At 43.1% G+C, this 22,912-nt stretch overlaps 1 protein-coding gene across 9 annotated transcripts in view; it reads left to right on the top strand.

The window, feature by feature from the left end:
* Positions 1 to 22,912, top strand: part of ITPR1 (inositol 1,4,5-trisphosphate receptor type 1) — a 251,501-nt gene that overhangs the window by 191,653 nt on the left and 36,936 nt on the right. For all 9 annotated transcript variants that reach the window (XM_048856975.2, XM_075130279.1, XM_048856974.2 and 6 more), the window contains 7 exons: positions 3,753 to 3,953; positions 6,622 to 6,732; positions 7,983 to 8,078; positions 9,091 to 9,213; positions 10,451 to 10,555; positions 11,329 to 11,521; positions 16,183 to 16,305. In XM_048856975.2, the coding sequence (XP_048712932.1) occupies positions 3,753 to 3,953; positions 6,622 to 6,732; positions 7,983 to 8,078; positions 9,091 to 9,213; positions 10,451 to 10,555; positions 11,329 to 11,521; positions 16,183 to 16,305 (952 nt within the window). The remainder of the gene's footprint in view (positions 1 to 3,752; positions 3,954 to 6,621; positions 6,733 to 7,982; positions 8,079 to 9,090; positions 9,214 to 10,450; positions 10,556 to 11,328; positions 11,522 to 16,182; positions 16,306 to 22,912) is intronic.

A 22,912-nucleotide genomic window follows, 5' to 3' on the forward strand; every position in this document is an offset into this window, starting at 1 on the left:
ACCAAGTCAGGTGTTTCTCTCCTGTGAGATTTAAATATTGCGTTAATTGTTTTCTCTGGAGAGCCACACTCAGAGAGGATCTGAGTCCATAGATTGAATGTTGCTTTTTCACAAAAAGCAGGAATAATCATGTTTTCCCCCCAATATCTTTATTTTCTTACTCATTCCGAATCCTAGGAGGCATACCATAGGAACTGATTATTCTTTATAAGTTACACATGCTGCAGGATAGTAATGCAATAAATTTGAACAATAAGACGCTACAAGAGCACATAGATTCATAGGTTCCAAAAGCAATAAGGCACCATTGTGATCATCTAGTCTGATCTCTTATATACGACAGGTCATCGAACTTCCCCTGAATAATTCCTAGAGCGTATCTAGGAGGCTGTCAAGGCTGATTCCCCACTCTGGTACTTTCAGTGCAGAAGATGGGGGCCCGCAACAATTCTAAACATTAATACTGGCCACTCCAGGCTGGTATTAAACTCCCAAGGTTACAGTTTTTTTCGGACCTTGGGTGGGTAGATGCTGCCACCACCCAAGTGCAAATAAAACCCCTTTAAACCCAGGAAGGCGCACTTGGGAATTCTTCCCTGTATGGTACCTTCAAGCCCTTTCACCCCCCTCTTCGGGGAAGAAAACAAAGGAAATCAGCTGTTGCCACCAGCTAATTAAACAACATATGCACAAACCTCTTAGGAAACAAAAACCCAATCCTGTTCTCAAAAAGGTAAATTGTATTAAAAACAAAAAGAAATAAAATACGTCTGGAACTTGGACTATTGCTAGACAGACAAAAGGGGAGTCTTGTTTCAATTTTAAAAAGTTCTAGCCTTCCCATTGGCTCATTTGGCCAGGTGCCCACTCACTTCCTTTTACCTATGCATGCAGTTAGACTTTTTAACCCTTTACAGGTAAAGCAAGTAGAGAACCGCTACCATGAGGGATTTTATAGGTGTATATTAGGATTAACTTTTATTTGATAGATTGAAAGCAGTTGTCTGTATCACATGAAGAACTACGACTTTCAGATCTGATTGCTAGCAGAGAAGACTCATTTCAAAGGGTGCCCTTCCTAGGAAAAGTCTTTTTCCTTCTGTATTTTCTCATTATGAAGTTTGTCCTTCAGAGATCAGCTGCTATGTGTGTATACATAGCATTATATGGAGATTGCCCTAAATTTGGAAGCTTCAAAAGCTATGGTGCCCTCAGTGTGCAACGGGCTTTATTCATCCTAGCTCAGAGGGAATAATTCTCACCCCAATACTCTGAAAATAGCTGAGCTTGGCTTTTTTACTGTTTCTCCAGGTCAGGTCCCATCTTGATTAAGAGATCTGTATTTACAAACAAGATCTCTGACATCCTGGTATACATTTATGAGATGTTTGGAGGCAATTCCATGCAGACACAGCTTAGCCAATCCACATTGCAGCTACCCATCTCTATCTAGATATCTGTTCCAAAACTGGTGTAAATGATGCTGCATAAAATGTGTAATAAAATCAATTAAGACCAAACATCCAGTTGTAGAACTAGGTAAGCCTTCAGTGGTTAGTTCTGGGAGAGGAGTGATGAGGGGTAAGATGGAAAAACAAGATCCATTGCTGTTGAATTCCCAGAGGAACATAGAAATCCCCTCTTCTAATATTTAAAGGTGCCCATCTTCTGCATGGCTTGCGGCATTCCCTGCTGGCCTTGGTAGTTGTGGGATCTAATTATTTTTGCTTTTGGCTTCCTGCCATGGACCAAGTTATCTAGTGTGCTTATTCTGTGTTAAATGTTCATGAGTAAATTTTTAAGGTGGTTTGGATCCATGTCTCTGAAGAAGACCAGATCTTTGCTGTCCATATCTTCAGGTAGCCTGACAGGAAGAATATTCTTTTTTTCTTTTTTGTTGTTGTGGTCGTTGTCCTTTGGTTTTCTAAGTGTTCTGCAAATGATTCTGGGTCTCTTTCATAGCCTTTTCTAGCTGCGTAGTCCTGTGGACTTGAGCCTAGTCTCATCCTTACTGTCTAACAGTTTCTGTTAACATCTTCGCTAACCCAAGAGTTGTGTCCCCCACTTCTTGTATTCTGCCACCTATTTTAGCTCCTAGGTTAAAGACCTTGGCCTATAGCTTGACTGAGACTTCAGTGGAGATTTCTTGATCAGGCAATATGCCACTATGGCCATAGGAGTTTAGTCTTCCATAAGTTTGCATTCAACCTGTATAATCATATATTGTTTTCTCTTTTGTTCCTATTACTCTTGCTGTCTCTGGGCTAAAAATCCTGTAGAGACATTCTAATGCTATTCGCAGCTTCTAGAAAATGGAAGGATTAAATCCCCTTCCCCTGAGAGATTTTCCTGCCAGTGGAAGTATTTGTTTCAGAGCTGCTTTTTTTTTCTTTTTGGAAGCTCTGATCTCTGTAGCCTCCAACCTTTTTTCACTGCCTGGAAAACTAATCAAAAGTCAAGATATTAAATGAGCAATCAGGTGAAGTACACTGAATCATTGTCACTTTTAATCCTCATTCATCTTCAGTGCTTTCCTTTTTAGCTTAGCCTTCTATTGAATCTGGCAACATTTCAGTCTCTTTGCCTTAAAAAGAAAGTCATTAGACAATCACTAGAAGAAGTCAGTTGGCAACAGTGCTCTGCAAGCTTGTAGACAAGAGACCTTGCGTGTTCCAAAGTCCAATACGTTCTGTTCCTCTAATACCTTTTTTGCAGGGGTGTGGGGGAGGTTGGCCTTTGAAGTCAGGTGTTGTATAACTCATTAGAAGCAGGCTAGATGGGAAGTGTCATGCTGAAACTTCTAGGAAAAAACAGTGGGGTTGTCAGTTCCTCTTTACAGAATGCCACTGGGAATGTACTGACAAATACTGTTGCGTCACTGGGAAATTATTTTTCAGTAATTGATCCTCTTCAATCAAGTATTTCCAAGGGGGAAGCCTTGGAATACATAAAAGATCAAGCATATTTAACCCATGCTGTTAACGACATGTGACATGTCGTTGCAAGAACTGTTCCTACAGTTTCAAGCTATAATTACATTGGAAGAAGTGGAACTGAGAAAATTATATTTGAAGTTGCCTTTCTCCAGGAGTTGCAGTCAGGTGTCTCTTTGACACTTGCATATGGTGATATGAAACCCAGAACTAGAGAATTGCTTTCTCTCCACTCATAGAATCATAGAATATCAGGGTTGGAAGGGACCTCAGGAGGTCATCTAGTCCAACCCCTTGCTCAAAGCAGGAGCAATCCCCAATTTTTGCCCCAAATCGCTAAATGGCCCCCTCAAGGATTGAACTCACAACCCTGGGTTTAGCAGGCCAATGCTCAAACCACTGAGCTATGGTCTTTTGTGTGGAGAGAGATTCTTCTCTGATTGTTTGTGGGGGAAATATGACGATGAATGACAGTTTTCTTAGATCTGTATGGTCCATAGAATCAAGTGTATCCAACATTCTGCATTCTCTTCTAGCACATCACACATTACTCTATTGCCAGCAGGCCATGAGAGAGAAAGTGAGCGAGAGCAGTGCATTCAAAGAAAGTGAAAGAAGTTGTACAATTGTACAAGAAACAAAGCTATCTTTAAATCCTAAAAGATAGCTTTTTCTGAGAGGCATTTCTGTTATGCAACTATACTAAAAATTAGCATTGACAGCACAAGGTGTAAACTTAAATCCAATGAATCTAGTAAAATATTACACTCTAAAGTTTTTTATGTGTTGTTGTTTTTCTTCTTTGACACTTAACTACAGAACTTCCTACGCTGTCAAAACAACAAAACTAACTATAACTTGGTGTGTGAGACACTGCAGTTTCTGGACTGTATCTGTGGAAGCACGACTGGAGGACTTGGGCTTCTTGGTCTGTATATAAATGAGAAAAACGTAGCACTGATCAACCAGACACTGGAAAGTTTGACCGAGTACTGTCAGGGACCATGCCATGAAAACCAGGTAATGTGGCCACAGCCACAGAAAGAATGACCCATCCTCCACACGCATGTGATGTTTGTGCTGCAGCACTTATGCCCCCAAATCCATTACATGGGCTATACATTCCATTGTGATGCCGTCCATATTGCTCACCTGACCATGGTGATATTTAACTATGACCTTATCAAGATTTATTTCTCTATGTACAGGGCTCACTGTCTTCTCCTCCTCCCTACAAATAAAATAAAAATAAAACTCAGTTAGCATCCTTGTAGTAGATTAGGATTTGTGTTGCCTTATATAGGATATTCAGGCAAACTGGGCAACCTGAATCCTTCTTCTAGCCAAGCTGTTGGTGTAACAAACACCTATCACAGATTGTGGGGAAAGAAAGCAGGCGCCCTCCCGCACAAGTTGGGGAGAGGCTTGTGCTTTGGTGCTGAAAGTCCCGGGTTTATCCCCACTGATGAGCAGTAGATTTGTTGTGGAAATAGTAACCATGTGAGGATTTGAACTCCTGTGGATATCAGAAGTTTTCTGTGACAGGAGATTTGTGTGACAAGCTGCCGAAGTGTGCTATGTCCCCCTCTATTGGCTGAAGATAAGTGCTTGCTACTATTGCTGCTGTCTAATGGGTTATATGTGTCCTAGGTTCTGCCTCACTGACACATGGGCTCGTTATAGTCACATTACATATACACAGGTAATAAATGAGGTAAAGTTCTAGACAAGCATCTGGTAGGGTGATAAGTGGAGCCCTCTCTAAACTCTGTGAAACTGTGCTGAAAGAATGTTTAAACATGGTACTGACTAATAACCAGTATCCTATGGAAAGGGAACAACTGTTAATCGGGAATATGTGATAATTGTGGTATGGTGTAGAGGTTTTAAATGGTCTCGTATATGAGTGCTGAAGCCATAAGTGAGTTATTTCAGTCATTCCATCGCAGTAAAGTGTGTGTGTGTGTTCATTCATGACCCAGGACAAAACCTTGCTTGTCTGATGCCTCTGAGTTGAGATAATTTTGGGTGGAGGAGGAGGAAAGATTTCTCTGTTAGCTTGATTTTGTTTGGTTAAATTGCAGGTGTTTGAAGCTATTCAGGGATAGAGATAATAAAATGTGTTCCGGGGGCACACATTAGTGGGCAGAGGGTAGGTGATGTAGTCAAAAGTGAATGATAAATATATCTCCTAGCTCTGCTGCGCCAGTTCACCACCTGGATATCCATCTCCTTATATATGGCACAACTATTTATTAAAACCAAGCTACAGAGCAGCCCCATCCCTCACCCTGATCTAAACGTGGTTCTTGTGAACAGTTTCAGTGAACAGGATCAGGGGTAAAAGTCTGGGTTTATCCATGCTAAATGGATAGCTGCTGTAGGTGGATGCTGACTGAGTTAGCCAGGGAAGGCAAAATATTTCAAACCCCTCCAGCTCTGTAGTATGCACTAACAAATAGTGCTTTTAAATACACGTTACCAACAAAACGTATGTTGCTGGGTGTCATATTATACCAGACCAGTTGTCCAGCTGTGGATTCAACTGGCTTAGAAAACAAGATCTTTATATACAAATGTGGATGTCTGCTTCCTTTTCCAACTTAAATCTTATTGAAGCCTCTTGTATGCACACTGCAGAATGATCCATCAGGATGTATATGCCATCTCAAATTGTATAGGAAAGAAATATGGCCTTTTAAATACTCCTCTTTAAGGGTGCACTGTATGCTATTAAAATAATACACCATATGATGACGGATAATTGCAGCTATGCTGAGAGCGTAGCAGGGGGTAGTTTAATGAAGATGCTTTTGTTCAGTACAACCGGATACTTCTTATTCTCTTTTCATGAACATATGTAAAAGGCCATTAAAAATAGAAACTGAATTGACCATGATTAAGTGGAAGGCTGTCACTTTAATAATATACTATATCATTTTTTGCACTTAAATCAAATTCACAGTAAAGCTAAACAAAACATACTGAGGGATAATTCAACAATAAAACAAAATCTCAGCTATGGGAAAGCATTCATGGAGCTATAGATGTAAGTTAATCATAATAGGAAACTGTCTCTGCAGAACAGACTGCATATCAGGTGGAGTAATTATCTTTGTACATCTTTGCAACTGAAAATAGACACCAAAACAGATTAAAAATTGTGGATCCAGCAAGCAGGTTGCCAAGTTTAAAAATCTATATGAGTAAGACGCACAAAATTTCAAGAGGAAGCCTGGAAATTATGGAAACATGTATTAGCTGTTTGAAAAGAACTTGGAATATAGGGGTTTTAAAAACCACAAACCCTCCCATACCTTTATTAAAACAGTGTATTCTCCCTTAGCAGTAAGCTCTCTGCGTTCATGCCAAAGTGTGCTTGCTGGCTGTTAGTTCCTCAGGCGTTTTACTGTGGGGCTTTTTCTTTTTCAGCCCAGTCATTTTTGGTAGGTCATCACACAGATGTTTGTAGGCACATTTGAAGCCAGATATTTTTAGTCTTTTATATTGAATCCATTTACTGAATTGAAAAATTCCATTCAGCCATCTGACCTGTCTGAGGGGAGATGAGAAAAAGGTGACTCTCTTTTCTCTTTGGTTAGGGATAGCTGGGTAAACTGTGTTTAAAATGATTGTTTAGCTAGCTTACTTTTCACTGTGGTTTACCATGAGGATTTTCTCTGAACAGAACTGCATTGCTACTCATGAATCCAACGGTATTGATATCATCACAGCATTAATTCTCAATGACATCAACCCTCTGGGGAAAAAGAGGATGGACCTTGTATTAGAACTAAAGGCAAGTGGATATTCTCCAGTGAGCTGTATGTTGCTAATGAGATGAAGCAAGAGCCTATAGCTGAAGCCAGATGGGTTTTTTTTAATATCTCACTGTGTCATAACTGTTACAAAATTGAGTTGTGGGATTCTGCCTGACAACTGAACGGAAAAAATAAAGAAGATGAGTTTTAAGAGACAGATGTTTGTTTAACCCTTTCAGTAATACCAGTGCAATGTCCAGTATAAACCCCCTAAATCTGCAAAATGTTTTCCTAGTCGAGACAGCTTAAGCTAATTCCCATATTAGAAATACGATACTGTTGATAAATACCATACTAACTTTCTGTCAGATTGCCACAGGTATAATGAAAATGCCATCCCCCTGCTACATGTTTAGGTTCTGAATGCTTTGTTCCTATTGATACAAGTTATATTGGTGCTTAGTCTGAATCATTCTTGATCATGAATTTCATTCATAGGCAGTTCAGACTTAATGCTGAAATAATTAACCACTCATTGGATCAAAGTGTGCTGTGAAGTTTACCTTAAGGCTGCTATAGATAAACAGTAGCTCTACATCAACACATTTCTGCAATATTTCCTGTTTTACTTGTGGCCCCTCTTTTATAATGCTAGTTCTAGTTCTTTTCTTTGTGGACTCATGGCATTATTATGGGTACCATGGGTTTTTTTCTTCTTCTAAATAAAAAAGACTTGAAATTTAGAATCAATTTTACATTATTCTTTAAAATTAAATACCTTTATTGCAATGTTGTTTTTTAATCTCAACTGTGATGGATTTTAGTCTTAATTGTTCATATTCAAGTAATCTGATGCCTTGTGGTATTTTCTTATTTCCTCCCTGTATCACTTGGCATGACCAGGTTTCAAAATGATATTCAGTTAAAAAGCAGTAATGTAGATCTAATCTTCAATCTGGTTGTCTTTTGTCTTAACCTACAGCATCCTGCCTAAATGTGAGCCCAGTGCTCATGAGTAGTACAATCTACTAATGCTACAGTCACTTTAAAAGAAAACAACTTTGCAGTTCTAAAAATGTTAGGAAACTCAAGCCAAAAGCTTTACTGAGTTCCTTTGACTTCTCTTCACAGCGAGTACTGTAAATATGCTGTGTTGGGCAGGGTTTTAACTGTATTGGTGCTGTTCACCTTACTGGTCTCAAAGGACTCTATTTTAGAGTTCAGATGGCATTTGCTGAGTTTTTGTCACCAGACAGTGACTGGCGTTTTTCTTTTTTCCTTCCACCAGAACAATGCATCCAAATTACTGTTGGCAATCATGGAGAGCAGGCATGACAGCGAGAACGCAGAGAGAATACTTTACAATATGAGACCAAAAGAACTGGTAAGTTGCTTATGCCACTCCTAAGCATCAGATGTCCATAAACTAGTTTGGAAGCATAGCAGGAACCCATTGTAGTACCAGGTTGTTGATTAAGATTACAGGGCAAACTTTAGAACTTGTACTGTAGGTCAGTAACAAGTGGTCTGTGCCATAGGCCGCTAACAATTTGGAAGAGCTTTCCAGGATTTGATGGAAAGGATAGCTATTGGTTCACAGGCCCATTTAGTTTGCCAGTAGCAGAAGTGGTTAAGGAGGCCACACTGACTACTGCAGAGAGAGCAATAACTTCATCAGTGTAAAATGAAAGGGAAGGACCATATGAATCTTTTATTCCAGGAAATTTACTGCTGTAAACCATCTGACTAAGAGAATGTCAAAGAATTAGAATTTTATGATGGTATAAAAGCTGCTCAGTAAACTCTAGCAATCTCCCAGGGCTGTTTATATATTAACAGACAAAAACAAGCCAGAAAATTCAAAGTACAGCTGAAACTGTTAACTCACCCCGTTTTGCATAGTTAATAGCAGGAGCCAGAGATCAGAGCATGACACAACATAGTGCGATCGCTGTATTATCCAGGAACAATGGGGTGAGTTGAGGATAAAGTTTCAGTCTTTACTTTGGTTTTCCTTCCACTGAGTCAAATGGATCTGATGTAGGCAAAAATTGACAGCAGATGTCAGCTGTAAAAATCTTGTATCGCTTGTACCAACCAGAATATATTACATGCAAATGGGAGGAGATCTAAAATTCCTTTAAAGCAGTTAATTTACCCTTCAGAGATTGAGAGGGTCTAAGAATACAAAGAAGAGTTCATCAGTCTCCTGCTTTGAGTCTTGGCTTCCTGCTTTATGCTTGATGGCCAGACCCTGAGCTCTTGAATGTGTATTTGAAGTGTCCATTGACTTCAGTGGGAGTTCTGAATGCAGAGCTATTGGCAGAATTTAACCTGAAAATCGGAGTTATTATTAAATCTCAGAGACCTGTGTCTTTCTCACTTTTTCTTCCTAGGTGGAAGTAATAAAGAAGGCATATATGCAAGGTGAGGTAGAGTTTGAGGATGGAGAGAACGGTGAAGATCTTGCAGCATCTCCTAGGAACGTGGGGCACAACATTTACATACTAGCTCATCAGGTATAACTGCATTTATAGCTATGGCAGTGTCTAATGAATACAAGAGTGAAGATTAGTAAGTAATCTAGTTTTTATCAAGATTTGCTTTAATTGCCCAACTGATGCCTTTGTAGTTAGGAGAGAATTCTTCTTCAAGAGGTGCATGGTGGAACTCAACACAGTATCCTTATCTCTTCTTTCTATATCCCCATAATTCCCAATGGGAGTCAAACCTAATCTTTACCCTAACACATTCAAAAATGGAAATTCTGCACATGTATAACAATGAGAGGAGGAGCTAAGGACTTTGTTCTTTTATAATGGGGAATTGCCAGCTTCTTTGTCCTTACTGATGACATTTCCAATAGCACATGTTTCAAGATCTTGAAGGTACTGGGATAATACGTCTTACTTATTTATCATTTACATCCAGTGCTTCAGTTTTATGTCCCATATGAAATTCTTGTCACTGATACAGTATTTAAATTAGGCAACGGAATTCCATCCCTGCTTCTAATGTCCACAGCCACTGCTATCTGAACTGTTGGCGCAATTGAGCCACTTCCTTGAATTTGTGTTATTGTCTTTAAAAATATTACACAGGCTAGTCTCTGCCGTGGTACCATCCAGTACTGCTCTGTCCCCATCTACTCTACTGGAGCCTGGTCCAAACATATTTGTTAATCCTGTTGTACTTTCCAAACATCAATACAAGACCATGGAAGGAGTAAGCAAGAGCTCGTAGTATATTGGATATGTCCAGTAGGAATTCCTTGTTGGTGTTGCCCATGAGTAGATCAAACCACCATTCTGCCACTTTTAAAATGGTCGGAGTTTAAAGCTTTGTAGTACCATCTCACTATTATTGCCACTACTATTAGTAGAAGCAAAATCTTCCACCATCCTTCCTTTAGGTACTTGAATTATTAGAGTCCTACCTAAGAGCTGTACACAACTTGAGAGCTGACGTGTGTGGAAGGGTGGATTGTACCAGAATCCCCAGAGAACCTTTCTCAAGTCAGACAGGATAGTGGAGAACTTGCGAAGGGAGGAATACAGCATGGATATCAAACAAAAAAGCCAACTCCTCTGGTCACATTCTCTCTCCCAAAATAGATCTAAATGGTGCCTGGTTGAAATATAACCAACCTTCTGACAACTTCTGTGCACTGTTCCTTTTTTTCCATCAAAAATTAGAAATTAATGTTAAAGAGAGACATCTTGTGTCTTCCACTCCCTTTGTCGTGCTTTATTTTAGTTGGCTCGTCATAACAAAGAGCTGCAGAATATGCTGAAGCCTGGAGGTCAGATAGAAGGAGATGAAGCTCTGGAGTTCTATGCCAAGCACACAGCACAGATTGAGGTAAAGAAGGAAATAGTGAATGCCAGTTCATGCTGGATTGGGTGTCCCTAAGGATGCAAAAAATCACTTTCCTGGGAGGAAGACTCCCGTTAAAAACAGTTTCTCTGTTAAGTGCATTTTGATTCTGGTGCTTGTCTTAAAGTAGCTACCTAGATGTGGATTATTCTGTCTTCCATGTGAGTGTATGGCTTGAATCAAGAGAATATGGTTTGGCCAATACGATCACTGAATCCATAGGGCAAGTTAGAGCATATTTATAACACTTTTTTCCTACTAAATGAGATTTGACCAGACATTAAGCCAAATTAGAGTGTTTTTGAAAACTCAACTGGATGTCATGGGGTGATTTTTAGAAGCTTGTGTAACATGTAAGATAACAGCAATCATAAGTAGCTCCTATATATAAAACAGTTGTTGATTTTGCTTGTACTCTGTGAGTGTGTTGGTATTTTCTATGGTGACTAGGTTAGACACCCAAATTCCATTGAAATTCAAAAGAGTTGAGAATTAGCTCCTTTAGATCTTCTAAAAATCCTAGCTTAGAAGAGTAATGCCATGTTAAGAGTATAAAAGATATTGTAATGCAAGGTCAATGTAAAGTAAGTAGTAAATTACTGTCATAATGTTCTAATAAACCACTGATCCAATGGTTTTGAGATTTAAATTGTAGAATTTCAGTACATTTAAAAAGTATCTGACATTACCACATTCCCGTTATTTTGAAACAACGCACAAAAAACAACCCTGCCAACTCAAAAATCTGTATTGTCTAGATTGTTAGATTGGACCGTACGATGGAGCAAATAGTCTTCCCTGTGCCAAGTATATGTGAATTCCTCACCAAGGAATCTAAACTACGGATATACTACACCACAGAAAGAGATGAACAAGGCAGTAAGATCAATGATTTCTTCTTGAGATCAGAAGACCTCTTCAATGAAATGAACTGGCAAAAGAAATTGAGAGGTAGGTTGGAAATACTAATGTCTCAGGCTGAAGAAAAGTTGTGTTTTATAATAAAAGGTCTTCAGAATACTAAACCTTGATTTCATAGCGAATCTTTTCCCAGTGTGGTAATGACAGTGAATTGTATTTGACAACCCAGCTCATCTGCACTGTAACATTATGTTGCGACTCAATAATGTTTAAAAATATTAAAAAGCAAGTATTCTCAAGTAGAGATATTTCACAGTTGCACTGAGGTGAGTTTTACTCTGTGATTTTCCTACAAGACTAGAACATAATCTGTGTTTTCTGCCTCAATATTTTAAAATTCTAAACTAATATTTCTATTTGGATTATCTAAAACAAACCTGCATTTCTGTCTGAGGCTCTTGTACAGTTGTCACCATTAAAAAGTCAGCATTTGCCAACAATGACACTTTGTCAGTGTCAGAGAATGCGGTTATTTCCTATCTATGTGCTGGGAATAACTGTGGTATCTGTTGGCAAATGTTGCCCTCCTGGACTCTAGTTATTAATGCACTTGCTTAGAATGCCCCAGAGTGCCCTTCTAAATGAAATATGAAACAATTCCACTGCCTATGCAATTCTACATTTCCTATAGTAAGCATAGACAGTGAAATTGTTTGTAGTATAAGTTGTACAACTCCAGAGACACCCAAGCCAGTTAAACTAATGTGACAACAATTGCTTTGCAAGACTTTCTCTTGACATTAACAGCCAGAACTTGCCTTCAGACTTATGTGCAGAGCTCCCAATGGAGTCAAGGGAAGTTGAGCATCTTAAGCCCTAAAGGACTAATGAAAACTGAATATATGGCTCCAGCTGCTGGGATAAACTTAGAAAAGTGATTTTTCTAATAGATAAAAATAAACTATAATCCTATTACTTTAAAGCAGGAAAGTTATGTGTGGATCAGATACAATCTAAAACTTATGCAGCTCCCCTGAAGTATATTTGACCTGTCTGGTGAATACTGAATGGAGTGGCTAGCTATTTCAACATTAACAATAGCATTATATTTTTGATAGAATCAGAATCTTGTGTAATAATATAGTTAGCAATGCATGCTATGAAACATTTTGGGGAAGTGGTCAACTATATTTATTGACATAATCATTCAAATAAAGTTGGTTGTGTTTTGTTTCTTGTCTGGTGGAAACTAACTCTAGGTTTCCAACTAAAGAGTTTCATTAAAATTGTAATTCCAGGCTTCTGAGGCCTTGTCTACACTACTGGGTAAGTCGACCTAAATTACACTACTCCAGCTATGTGAATAAGGTAGCTTAGGTCAACTTACTGCAGTATCTACACCGTGCTGCGTCGACGGGAGATGCTCTCCCATCGTCTTACCTTACTCCTCTCGTTCTGGTGGAGTACTGGAGTCGACCAGAGAGCACTGTGTGGTCAATTTTCAACCCCCACTACATCGATCACAGCAGCGTCGATCCCAGTAAGTGTAGACATGGCCTGAGAGACTTAGATCTGCCTTCTGATCTTTTAGAATTGCATATACACCTTAGTTGTAGGTATGCTGGTGTGGTCCAGGGAAGGTAGGCACTGCTCAGTGTTCTACTCTTTCTGGAATAGTAAGATGTGTCCCAATATGAGCTGGTACTACAGGACATTAGCTTGTAGTACATTCAGTTTTGCAATAGATTTCAAAATCATTGATGGCAAAGCATCTATTTTCTCCCTATGGTCAGGTAGCAAGTTACTAGCATATTTGCAAGTCTCCCATGCTAGATTCAGTAAACACTCAGGCAAGCCTACCGAAACCAGGGTGAGATTCTCCACAGGGCAGAGAGCCTGTGCCACATTCTGAATGCAGGTGCAAGGTAGTGTTTGTGGCTCTGTGTGGACCCTCTGTACTGAATTTAATTCCGCACAAACAGGTTTCCAGCTGGTCACAAATGCCTTCAGTTTCAAGCCATATTAAAAACAAAAAAGAATATGGAGAACAATGCATCATATGCCCAAAGCGTTGATGCATATAATTTCAGTGAGGTCTTGCATGTGTCTAGGTTTAGATGCAATGAAGTTTGGTATTTTTATGATGACTGCATACCTTAGTATTTGCCATTCCTTAGCATTTGGCTCATCAACACGTTTGCCTTTTATGTGCATTTCAGTTCAATGTATAATGAGGCATTATATAATTTTTTTACTCATATTTAGCCTCTTAATAACGTTGAGAATACCTGTTAAGAAGGAGAATGATTTGTTAGGGCTCAGGGAGAGAGAGATGTTGTGAGACTCTGGGGCTTTGCATTCATTAATTTATCCTCATATGTAACTCATGAATTATGCTTTTTTAAAGTCTTTTCCCTCAACTTTGCTGTGAGCTCCTTTCCTTTCACTGCACCATGACATCTCTATGTATGTACTTTTCCTTTTTGGCAGGAGGATGCTTGATATGCTTCCCTTTAATGAGAGTATCTTTCTTAGATTGCAAGAACTACCGACTTCTGCAGAGCACCCACCATCATGCAGTATGCCTGCAGTAGTTAAATTCCAGGGGATTTTAATTTGATGCAGATGGTTTTACTCAGTGATGAGCTGCCAAAATCTTAACAACTGGTTCCCTCCTCACCCCACGAGGGGGTCGTTGCCCACCCCCGCCCCCCGGGACTCTTGCCCCATCTAACCCTCCCGTGTTCCTTGATGCCCAGCCCCAGGACCCCTGCCGCATCCATCCCTGTCTCCTGACTGCCCCCAGAACCAGGCAGGAGGGTCTCGTGGGCCACCGTGAGTGCCCACCCCACCCCTAAGAGCCAGAGGGACCTGCCGGGGGGTGAGGTGGGGAGTCCCAGAGGTGCATACCTGGAGCAGCTCCCAGGAAGCATCCGGCAGGTCCCTCTGGCTCCTTGGGGCGGGAGAGCGTAGCTGGGGGAGAGCAGCCGCTCCCCCCACTGATCACATCAAAAGTAGCGCCTTAGACACCGACTTCGTGGGTGCTCCAGGGGAAAATTTGGTGGGTGCAGAGTGCCCACTGGCAGCTCTCCTCCCCTCCACATCCGCCCCTGAACGCACCGCTCCGCCCTGCTTCTCCGCCTCCCCCCACGGCTTCCCGTGAATCAGCTGTTCAGTGGGAAGCCTGGGAGGGCTGTGAAGCAGGCAGCGGCCTCACACTCAGGCCGAGTGTGGCGGAGGTGCGCTGGGGCGAGGAGTGGTTCCCCTGTGCGCCCCCCCTCGGGTTACCTGCTGCGGCGTGGGCGGCCCTCCTTGCGCCCCCCCACCCCAGCTCACCTCTGCCTCCCAGGGCCTGAGCGGGAAGCTGCGGCCTGCTTCTCAGCCTGCCCCGGATTCCCGCGCGAACAGCTGATTCGCAGGAAGCGGGGGGGCGGAGGCGAAGAAGCAGGGCGGGGCGGTGCGTTCAGGGGAGGAGGCAAAGCGGAGGTGAGCTGAAGCTGGGGGGTGGGGCGGGGCGGGGAGCTGCCGGTGGGTGCTCCAGATTTTCCAAATTTCCCCTTGGGTACTCCAGCCCTGGACCATCTGTGGAGTCGGCGCCCAAGGCACCACTTTTGGCCAGTTAAATTTAGAAGCCCTTTTAGAACTGGTTGTCCCTCGCGGAACCACCGGTTCTAAAAGAGCTTGTAAATTTAACAACCGGTGGGAACCAGCTCCAGCTCACCGCTGGGTTTACTGTAAGATAGCTTCTCGGAGTGCTCTCTTTTTCATCTTAACTGGTCCATGACCATTTCAGAAAATGAATCCTTTAGCTCTGATCTGTGCTTCTTAATTCTGGCTGTAGAGATTATTATAATTAGGATTGAGGTTGTTGGGGGGTTTTTTGGGGGAGGGGGGCGGGAGTTGTTTTTAGTGTTTTGTACACATTCTTAAATAAGAGTTTTAAAAGGTGCAGCTGTTGAGTTACCAGCATTGTACTATGTAGCTACATTTCTGGGAGAAAGCGTTTGCATCCTTGGCTTACAGTAGTGTACTAAATTAGAAGCCCAATTGGCTGCTGTCTCATGTTTATGGGGTACCAAGGTGTTATTACTGGCATACTATGAAGCTGTTTTAAGTATTTAACATCTTGGCTAAATTTTTTGTCTTACTGTAATGTGGACATCCTATATTTTGCACATTAATTCAGAGCTAGATTACACAGTGACTAAAACGCCAACAGCCAGTCTATACAGGCAATCTTACAGTTGCTACCCAGCTTGCTGCAATGGAGGGGAATATTTAAGAATAGAAAGTCTAGTGTAGACAAGCCTGTCAATGATAGCAGGTAGAACTGCACAGCAAAGAGTGATGCAGCCAGAATCTTCTCACCCTTGCTAACGCATACCAACTTTCACTCTCCTAATCACCTCGAGGGTTTTGGATCTACTGAGTGCAAATTATAATGGGGGAAAACTTAACTATTTTCTGTGTGCACAGAGATTTCTTGGGAGACAACCTGTTCTTTGAAGTCATTCTCATGCTGCTGCTAAAATAATTTGTATTCCGAAAGCTAGTGTCTGTTTTAACATTTGGTCCTTTGTCTGAAAGGCCAATCAAATAAACTTCAGAACAAGTGTGGTTTTTACTGCAGTTGCTCTTGTAAAGTGTAAAGTCTGCAAAGTGTAAATAAATAGGGCGTTGATGGAGGTATAGTGTCTTTCCACAAGCCTTGGATGTCTTTGAAAGACTCACTTTTTTCTCTTCCTTTGCAGCTCAACCTGTATTGTACTGGTGCTCTCGCAACATGTCCTTCTGGAGCAGTATTTCATTTAACCTTGCGGTCCTTATGAACCTACTTGTAGCATTTTTCTATCCATTCAAAGGAGTCCGAGGAGGTACTAATATTTGAGACATTTAAAAAAAAAGTGAACAGATTAGATGCAATGCATCAAATTCTTCCCTTACTTACACCTGTGTAATCCTGTTAACTTCAGTGAGAATACTTGGGTGTAAATGAGGGTAGAAATTGGCTTTTGGGGGGTGGGAGGACTTGTTAAAATTCTGATAGTTTTTTTTTCTCTTGTACAATTTTATTGCTCCATTAATATTGCTTTAAATAATGCTTGCAAGGGGAAGATGGTGGGGGTTGGAGCAGGATTGAATTGCAGTGTTTTCTATTTAATACAAACTACTTCGGAAATGTTTGCTAGCAAAATATTGGGTCTAATTTCTGTCTAAGTGGAAAAATTACCCAAGAAAGAAATCCGCAATAATTATGTGACTGTGCTGCTTTCAAGTTTTATTTCATAACTGTGTATTTTGCTAAACAATATGAAGAGCATTTATTTTTTACTTTCCTTTAGCTCACATCTTAATAAAGTTCTTTCAAAATAGCCCTGCAGTAGCTCTCAGTACTGTACAAAGGTGGGCGATCAACATTATCCCCATTTTTACAGGTGGGGAAAGTAAGGCACAGAGAAGTGAATTGCCCAATACCATATAATATGACAGTGGAAGACCCAGAACTAGAGCTTAGGACTTCTGTATGCCATTTTTTTGCCCCATCCTCTTCAACATACTGTAGTCGAGAAGTTGCCCAGAGGATTGAGGAAGAGCTTGCCAACCATGCTACTTTAGTCTGCAACAACCTGTCATTCAGCCCACTTCACAGAACTTTTAAAAGTTGTCCTTAAGATCACTGCTATAGAAGAAACTAGTGATGAGGTATGCAGATCTTGATGGGATTGTGTAGTCCCTGCTGAATCAAACAGTGACCTATGCTTGGGGTGATCATTTCTAGCTAGGGTTCAGAGCCAGTTCAGGGAGATACTTCTAGCTGGGGCTTAATTGGATTCAGCTGACCATACTTGGGCTCAACACCTTAGAGGAGTGGGTTACTCCCCAAGGGGAAGACACACATGGGATCATGTTAGCCAGAACACACAACTGGAAGCTATGGGGAAACTGAAGGTGCCACGCTGGGTGTTTATATTTTATATGTAGAGTTTGCTGCTTGTAAAACTGTATGGAAGAAATGTGCACCTAGAGGCTTTTACCACACTTATCGTTCACCTCACCCTACAGAACCCCAGAAATAAAACCTCATCCAGGAGAGGGTGATTGATGAGCAAACTTCTGCTTCCCTTTCTTTCATCATTCTGACACTGGCCCTGCTGCAATATCCAAGGCATAATGTACATATGAAATGCATCTAGGTAACAGGCAGATACATACTCTCTCCTTTCTAATCCAGCTTGCCACTCCTCAGATCTCCTACTGGTGGTGTGGTGGGTTGCATGTTTCAAAGCTTCAACATCTCAACCATAGCCCAACTAAAGCCCAAAATCCAGTGAGCCCTACGTGTGAAATGAAAGCCACCAGAAAGAATGCCACAAAAATAGTAAAGGAACAAGGTGAATTTAAGAGGGCCTTAATTTATCAATTTAGTATTTGATGCTGAGCTACAGGAGCAGTGGCGTAGAGGCAGATCAGCGCAGATAAGTTAAATGGGGATCTAAAACGATGTCCGTCTTTTCCAATGAGGGCGTTGAGACAGTATGTCTCATGTTAGACCAAGATCTCTGACATTCTGGTGAGAGGGTTGTTTGGGAGGGTGGAGCTGGATTAAATTCTGGAATGTGTAGGATTCTTGTTTCTGCAGGAATTTTCTCTTCTGCCACAAGATACAGTAAAATGTGCAATTATCTGGGTACTGGTCTCACCGGTGGTTGGAAAGATTTAGTAAGTGCAAGCAAACAGTCCCCAAATTTCTATGTCTAGTTTCAAAGATCAGAAGTAAAATTTTAAGTCAGATTTTTATGGCTGTTAGCATAATGTCTAATAAACAGTTTATGTGGGATTATGAGTTACACCTTTTGAGTCTAATGGAAAGGACCTCAGTGTTCTGAGTAAGATGGGAAAAGAAATAATCATTCTTCTTCAAGTGCTTGCTCATGTTGATTCCATTCTAGGCGTGTGTGCGCCCACATGCACAGTCCTCGGACATTTTTGCCTTAGCAGTATCTGGAGGGTTGGCTGTAGCGCTCTCTTGAGTGCCTCGCTCATGCGTTGGTATGTTAGGTGATGCTGACCTTACGCCCTCTCAGTTCCTTCTTACGGCCCGTGATGGTTGGTCAGAGCGCCTTTTCTTGCATTGCAACAGCATTAGTAGTTCTTACAGTCCATTGTTCTGCCTCCTTTGTTAGTTGATAGGTACTTAGTTAGACCTTTAAGTTAAGTGTTAGGACTTGGCTACGCTTGCGAGTTACAGCGCAGTAAAGGAGCCCCAGATGCACTAGAATCATAGAATCATAGAATATAAGGGTTGGAAGGGACCCCAGAAGGTCATCTAGTCCAACCCCCTGCTCGAAGCAGGACCAATTCCCAGTTAAATCATCCCAGCCAGGGCTTTGTCAAGCCTGACCTTAAAAACCTCTAAGGAAGGAGATTCTACCACCTCCCTAGGTAACGCATTCCAGTGTTTCACCACCCTCTTAGTGAAAAAGTTTTTCCTAATATCCAATCTAAACCTCCCCCACTGCAACTTGAGACCATTACTCCTCGTTCTGTCATCTGCTACCATTGAGAACAGTCTAGAGCCATCCTCTTTGGAACCCCCTTTCAGGTAGTTGAAAGCAGCTATCAAATCCCCCCTCATTCTTCTCTTCTGCAGGCTAAACAATCCCAGCTCCCTCAGCCTCTCCTCATAAGTCATGTGTTCTAGACCCCTAATCATTTTTGTTGCCCTTCGCTGGACTCTCTCCAATTTATCCACATCCTTCTTGAAGTGTGGGGCCCAAAACTGGACACAGTACTCCAGATGAGGCCTCACCAATGTCGAATAGAGGGGAACGATCACGTCCCTCGATCTGCTCGCTATGCCCCTACTTATACATCCCAAAATGCCATTGGCCTTCTTGGCAACAAGGGCACACTGCTGACTCATGTCCAGCTTCTCATCCACTGTCACCCCTAGGTCCTTTTCCGCAGAACTGCTGCCTAGCCATTCGGTCCCTAGTCTGTAGCTGTGCATTGGGTTCTTCCGTCCTAAGTGCAGGACCCTGCAGTTATCCTTATTGAACCTCATCAGATTTCTTTTGGCCCAATCCTCCAATTTGTCTAGGTCCTTCTGTATCCTATCCCTCCCCTCCAGCGTATCTACCACTCCTCCCAGTTTAGTATCATCCGCAAATTTGCTGAGAGTGCAATCCACACCATCCTCCAGATCATTTATGAAGATATTGAACAAAACCGGCCCCAGGACCGACCCTTGGGGCACTCCACTTGATACCGGCTGCCAACTAGACATGGAGCCATTGATAACTACCCGTTGAGCCCGACAATCTAGCCAGCTTTCTACCCACCTTATAGTGCATTCTTCCAGCCCATACTTCCTTAACTTGCTGACAAGAATACTGTGGGAGTCCGTGTCAAAAGCTTTGCTAAAGTCAAGAAACAATACATCCACTGCTTTCCCTTCATCCACAGAACCAGTAATCTCCTCATAAAAGGCGATTAGATTAGTCAGGCATGACCTTCCCTTGGTGAATCCATGCTGGCTGTTCCTGATCACTTTCCTCTCATGCAAGTGCTTCAGGATTGATTCTTTGAGGACCTGCTCCATGATCTTTCCAGGGACTGAGGTGAGGCTGACTGGCCTGTAGTTCCCAGGATCCTCCTTCTTCCCTTTTTTAAAGATTGGCACTACATTAGCCTTTTTCCAGTCATCCGGGACTTCCCCCGTTCGCCACGAGTTTTCAAAGATAATGGCCAATGGCTCTGCAATCACAGCCGCCAATTCCTTCAGCACTCTCGGATGCAACTCGTCCGGCCCCATGGACTTGTGCACGTCCAGCTTTTCTAAATAGTCCCTAACCACCTCTATCTCCACAGAGGGCTGGCCATCTCTTCCCCATTTTGCGATGCCCAGCGCAGCAGTTTGGGAGCTGACCTTGTTAGTGAAAACAGAGGCAAAAAAAGCATTGAGTACATTAGCTTTTTCCACATCCTCTGTCACTAGGTTGCCTCCCTCATTCACTAAGGGGCCCACACTTTCCTTGGCTTTCTTCTTGTTGCCAACATACCTGAAGAAACCCTTCTTGTTACTCTTGACATCTCTGGCTAGCTGCAGCTCCAGGTGCGATTTGGCCCTCCTGATTTCATTCCTACATGCCTGAGCAATATTTTTATACTCTTCCCTGGTCATATGTCCAACCTTCCACTTCTTGTAAGCTTCTTTTTTATGTTTAAGATCCGCTAGGATTTCACCATTAAGCCAAGCTGGTCGCCTGCCATATTTACTATTCTTTCGACTCATCGGGATGGTTTGTTCCTGTAACCTCAACAGGGATTCCTTGAAATACAGCCAGCTCTCCTGGACTCCTTTCCCCTTCAAGTTAGTCCCCCAGGGGATCCTACCCATCCGTTCCCTGAGGGAGTCGAAGTCTGCTTTCCTGAAGTCCAGGGTCCGTATCCTGCTGCTTACCTTTCTTCCCTGCGTCAGGATCCTGAACTCAACCAACTCATGGTCACTGCCTCCCAGATTCCCATCCACTTTTGCTTCCCCCACTAATTCTACCCGGTTTGTGAGCAGCAGGTCAAGAAAAGCGCCCCCCCTAGTTGGCACTAGCTCACTACCCGCCCACACTGGCAAGGCACATAGAGCGCTCTGACTCTGCAGCTACAGCTCTGCTGGTACTGCACCTCGGCGAGTGGAATAACGTTTGCTGCGCCCCCGCTGGAGCACCACAGCGTCAGTGTAAATGAGGTGTTGCATTATTGCACTCTGATCAGCCTCCGGAGATGTCCCATAATCCCCTTAAGTCAAGTGGCCACTCTTGTCATTGTTTTTGAATCACTGTAGGAATGCGGATATGCCCTTTGAAAGCTCCGTTTCTGACTGCGGGCTGCTTATCTGTTCTGAGACAAAGCAACCATTAGTGTGGAATGCTGTGTGTGTGAGAGAGAGAGAGGTGGGGGGACAAGGGGGGCCTGCTGCTGTCTGAACTTACAAGACAGCATGCTGACATTCTCTCAGCCCCCTAAAAACCTACTGTCTCTCCCCCCACATACACACAACACACTCCCTGTCACACTCCACCACCACCCCCATTTGAAAAGCATGTTGCAGTCACTTGCATGCTGGGATAGCTGCCCGTAATGCACTGCGCCCAATGCCGCTGCAAGTGCTGCAAATGTGGCCACGACCGTGCGCTTGAAGCGGTCAGTGTGAACAGACTGTCGTGCTTTCCCTACTGCGCTCTGCGAAGGCTGGTTTAACTCAAAGTGCTCTACATCTGCAAGTGCAGCCATGCCCTCAGAGTAGTTGTTTAGGAGTTAATCACAGCTGGGACTTTGCCTCGGAGCGAAGCATGCCCCATTCCCCAGGCTTTGTCATGTTCATCGTGCAGCCGGCTGATGCCCATTAGTGAGCACGGGAGCTATTTCAAGTGTTTGGGGGAGTCCCACAGAAAGGATAAGTGCAGGATCTGCAAAAACTTTTGCCCTCAAACTCAGAAGGAGCAGGATATCTGCTTGAGAGTCCTCCTCATGGAGGCTGCTCTTCATCCTATCTCAGAGCCCTCTTGATCGGACTCCACACCTGGTACCTTGGCATTCGTGCGCAGCGCAGTCCCAGCACCAGAACTCTCCCAGCACCGTTCCCCCTCCCTGGTACTTAAGAAGAGGTCGAAGTTGACAGGCCTACCGGCACCGCAGAAAACAGGGACTTCAGGCAAAGGACCTGTCTCAGGCTACGTGCCCACCCCAGAGTTGCTGAGGGGTACCGCTGTGGTTGGAACTCCTATTCCAGCCAGGGACCCACCTCCGACTCCTGGGAATGGCAAGGGATCCCGGCCCCTACTAGGGTCATCTGTGCCTCAAGCAGGCCGAGTGGCCAAAGAGCAAGCAGACCAACTGGCACCGCAGACGTCAAGCCAGGCAACGGACCCAGCCAAGGCCCCAGCATCTCTGGGCAAACCGGTTATGGGACCGCCCCCTAATGCAGCAGAGCATCTCTGGATCACAGGTGTTGGTCCCCATCACCGTGGCCTCAGATCCCAGCACCACAGCCTTGGTCCCCAGTTAGAAGACTCATGTACCTGACGCCAAGGTCTCTGCCTGCAATGCATGGGACACCTGAGTCATGACGCCGATCCCCGTACCCGTGGTATCACTGCCAGAGTTCACCACGGCACAGATCACCATCACCGAGGCGTTCTCCCAGGCATCGATTCCCTCCTGTTGCGGGATCGTTACCAGTCACGGCACTGGTCTCTGGCTCCCAAGTATCGCTCTTCAGGCAGGTGCTGGTCCTAGCCCCCTCCTTACCAGTCGCTGACGAGGGTCAGCCAACAGATTCAGCTCCGCCCTGGTCACCAGAAAGGCAATGGTCCGAGCCTGAAGGGGAGTTCAGCTCTCATCTAGAAAATCCGAATCACCACAGGCCTGCGAGACCAGCATGGCTCCTGTGGCAGTAGCATGGAGGCAGGGGCAATGGCCCAC

Source organism: Caretta caretta, chromosome 7 (genome assembly GCF_965140235.1).
Source record: "Caretta caretta isolate rCarCar2 chromosome 7, rCarCar1.hap1, whole genome shotgun sequence".
In the NCBI taxonomy this organism is placed as follows: domain Eukaryota; kingdom Metazoa; phylum Chordata; order Testudines; family Cheloniidae; genus Caretta; species Caretta caretta.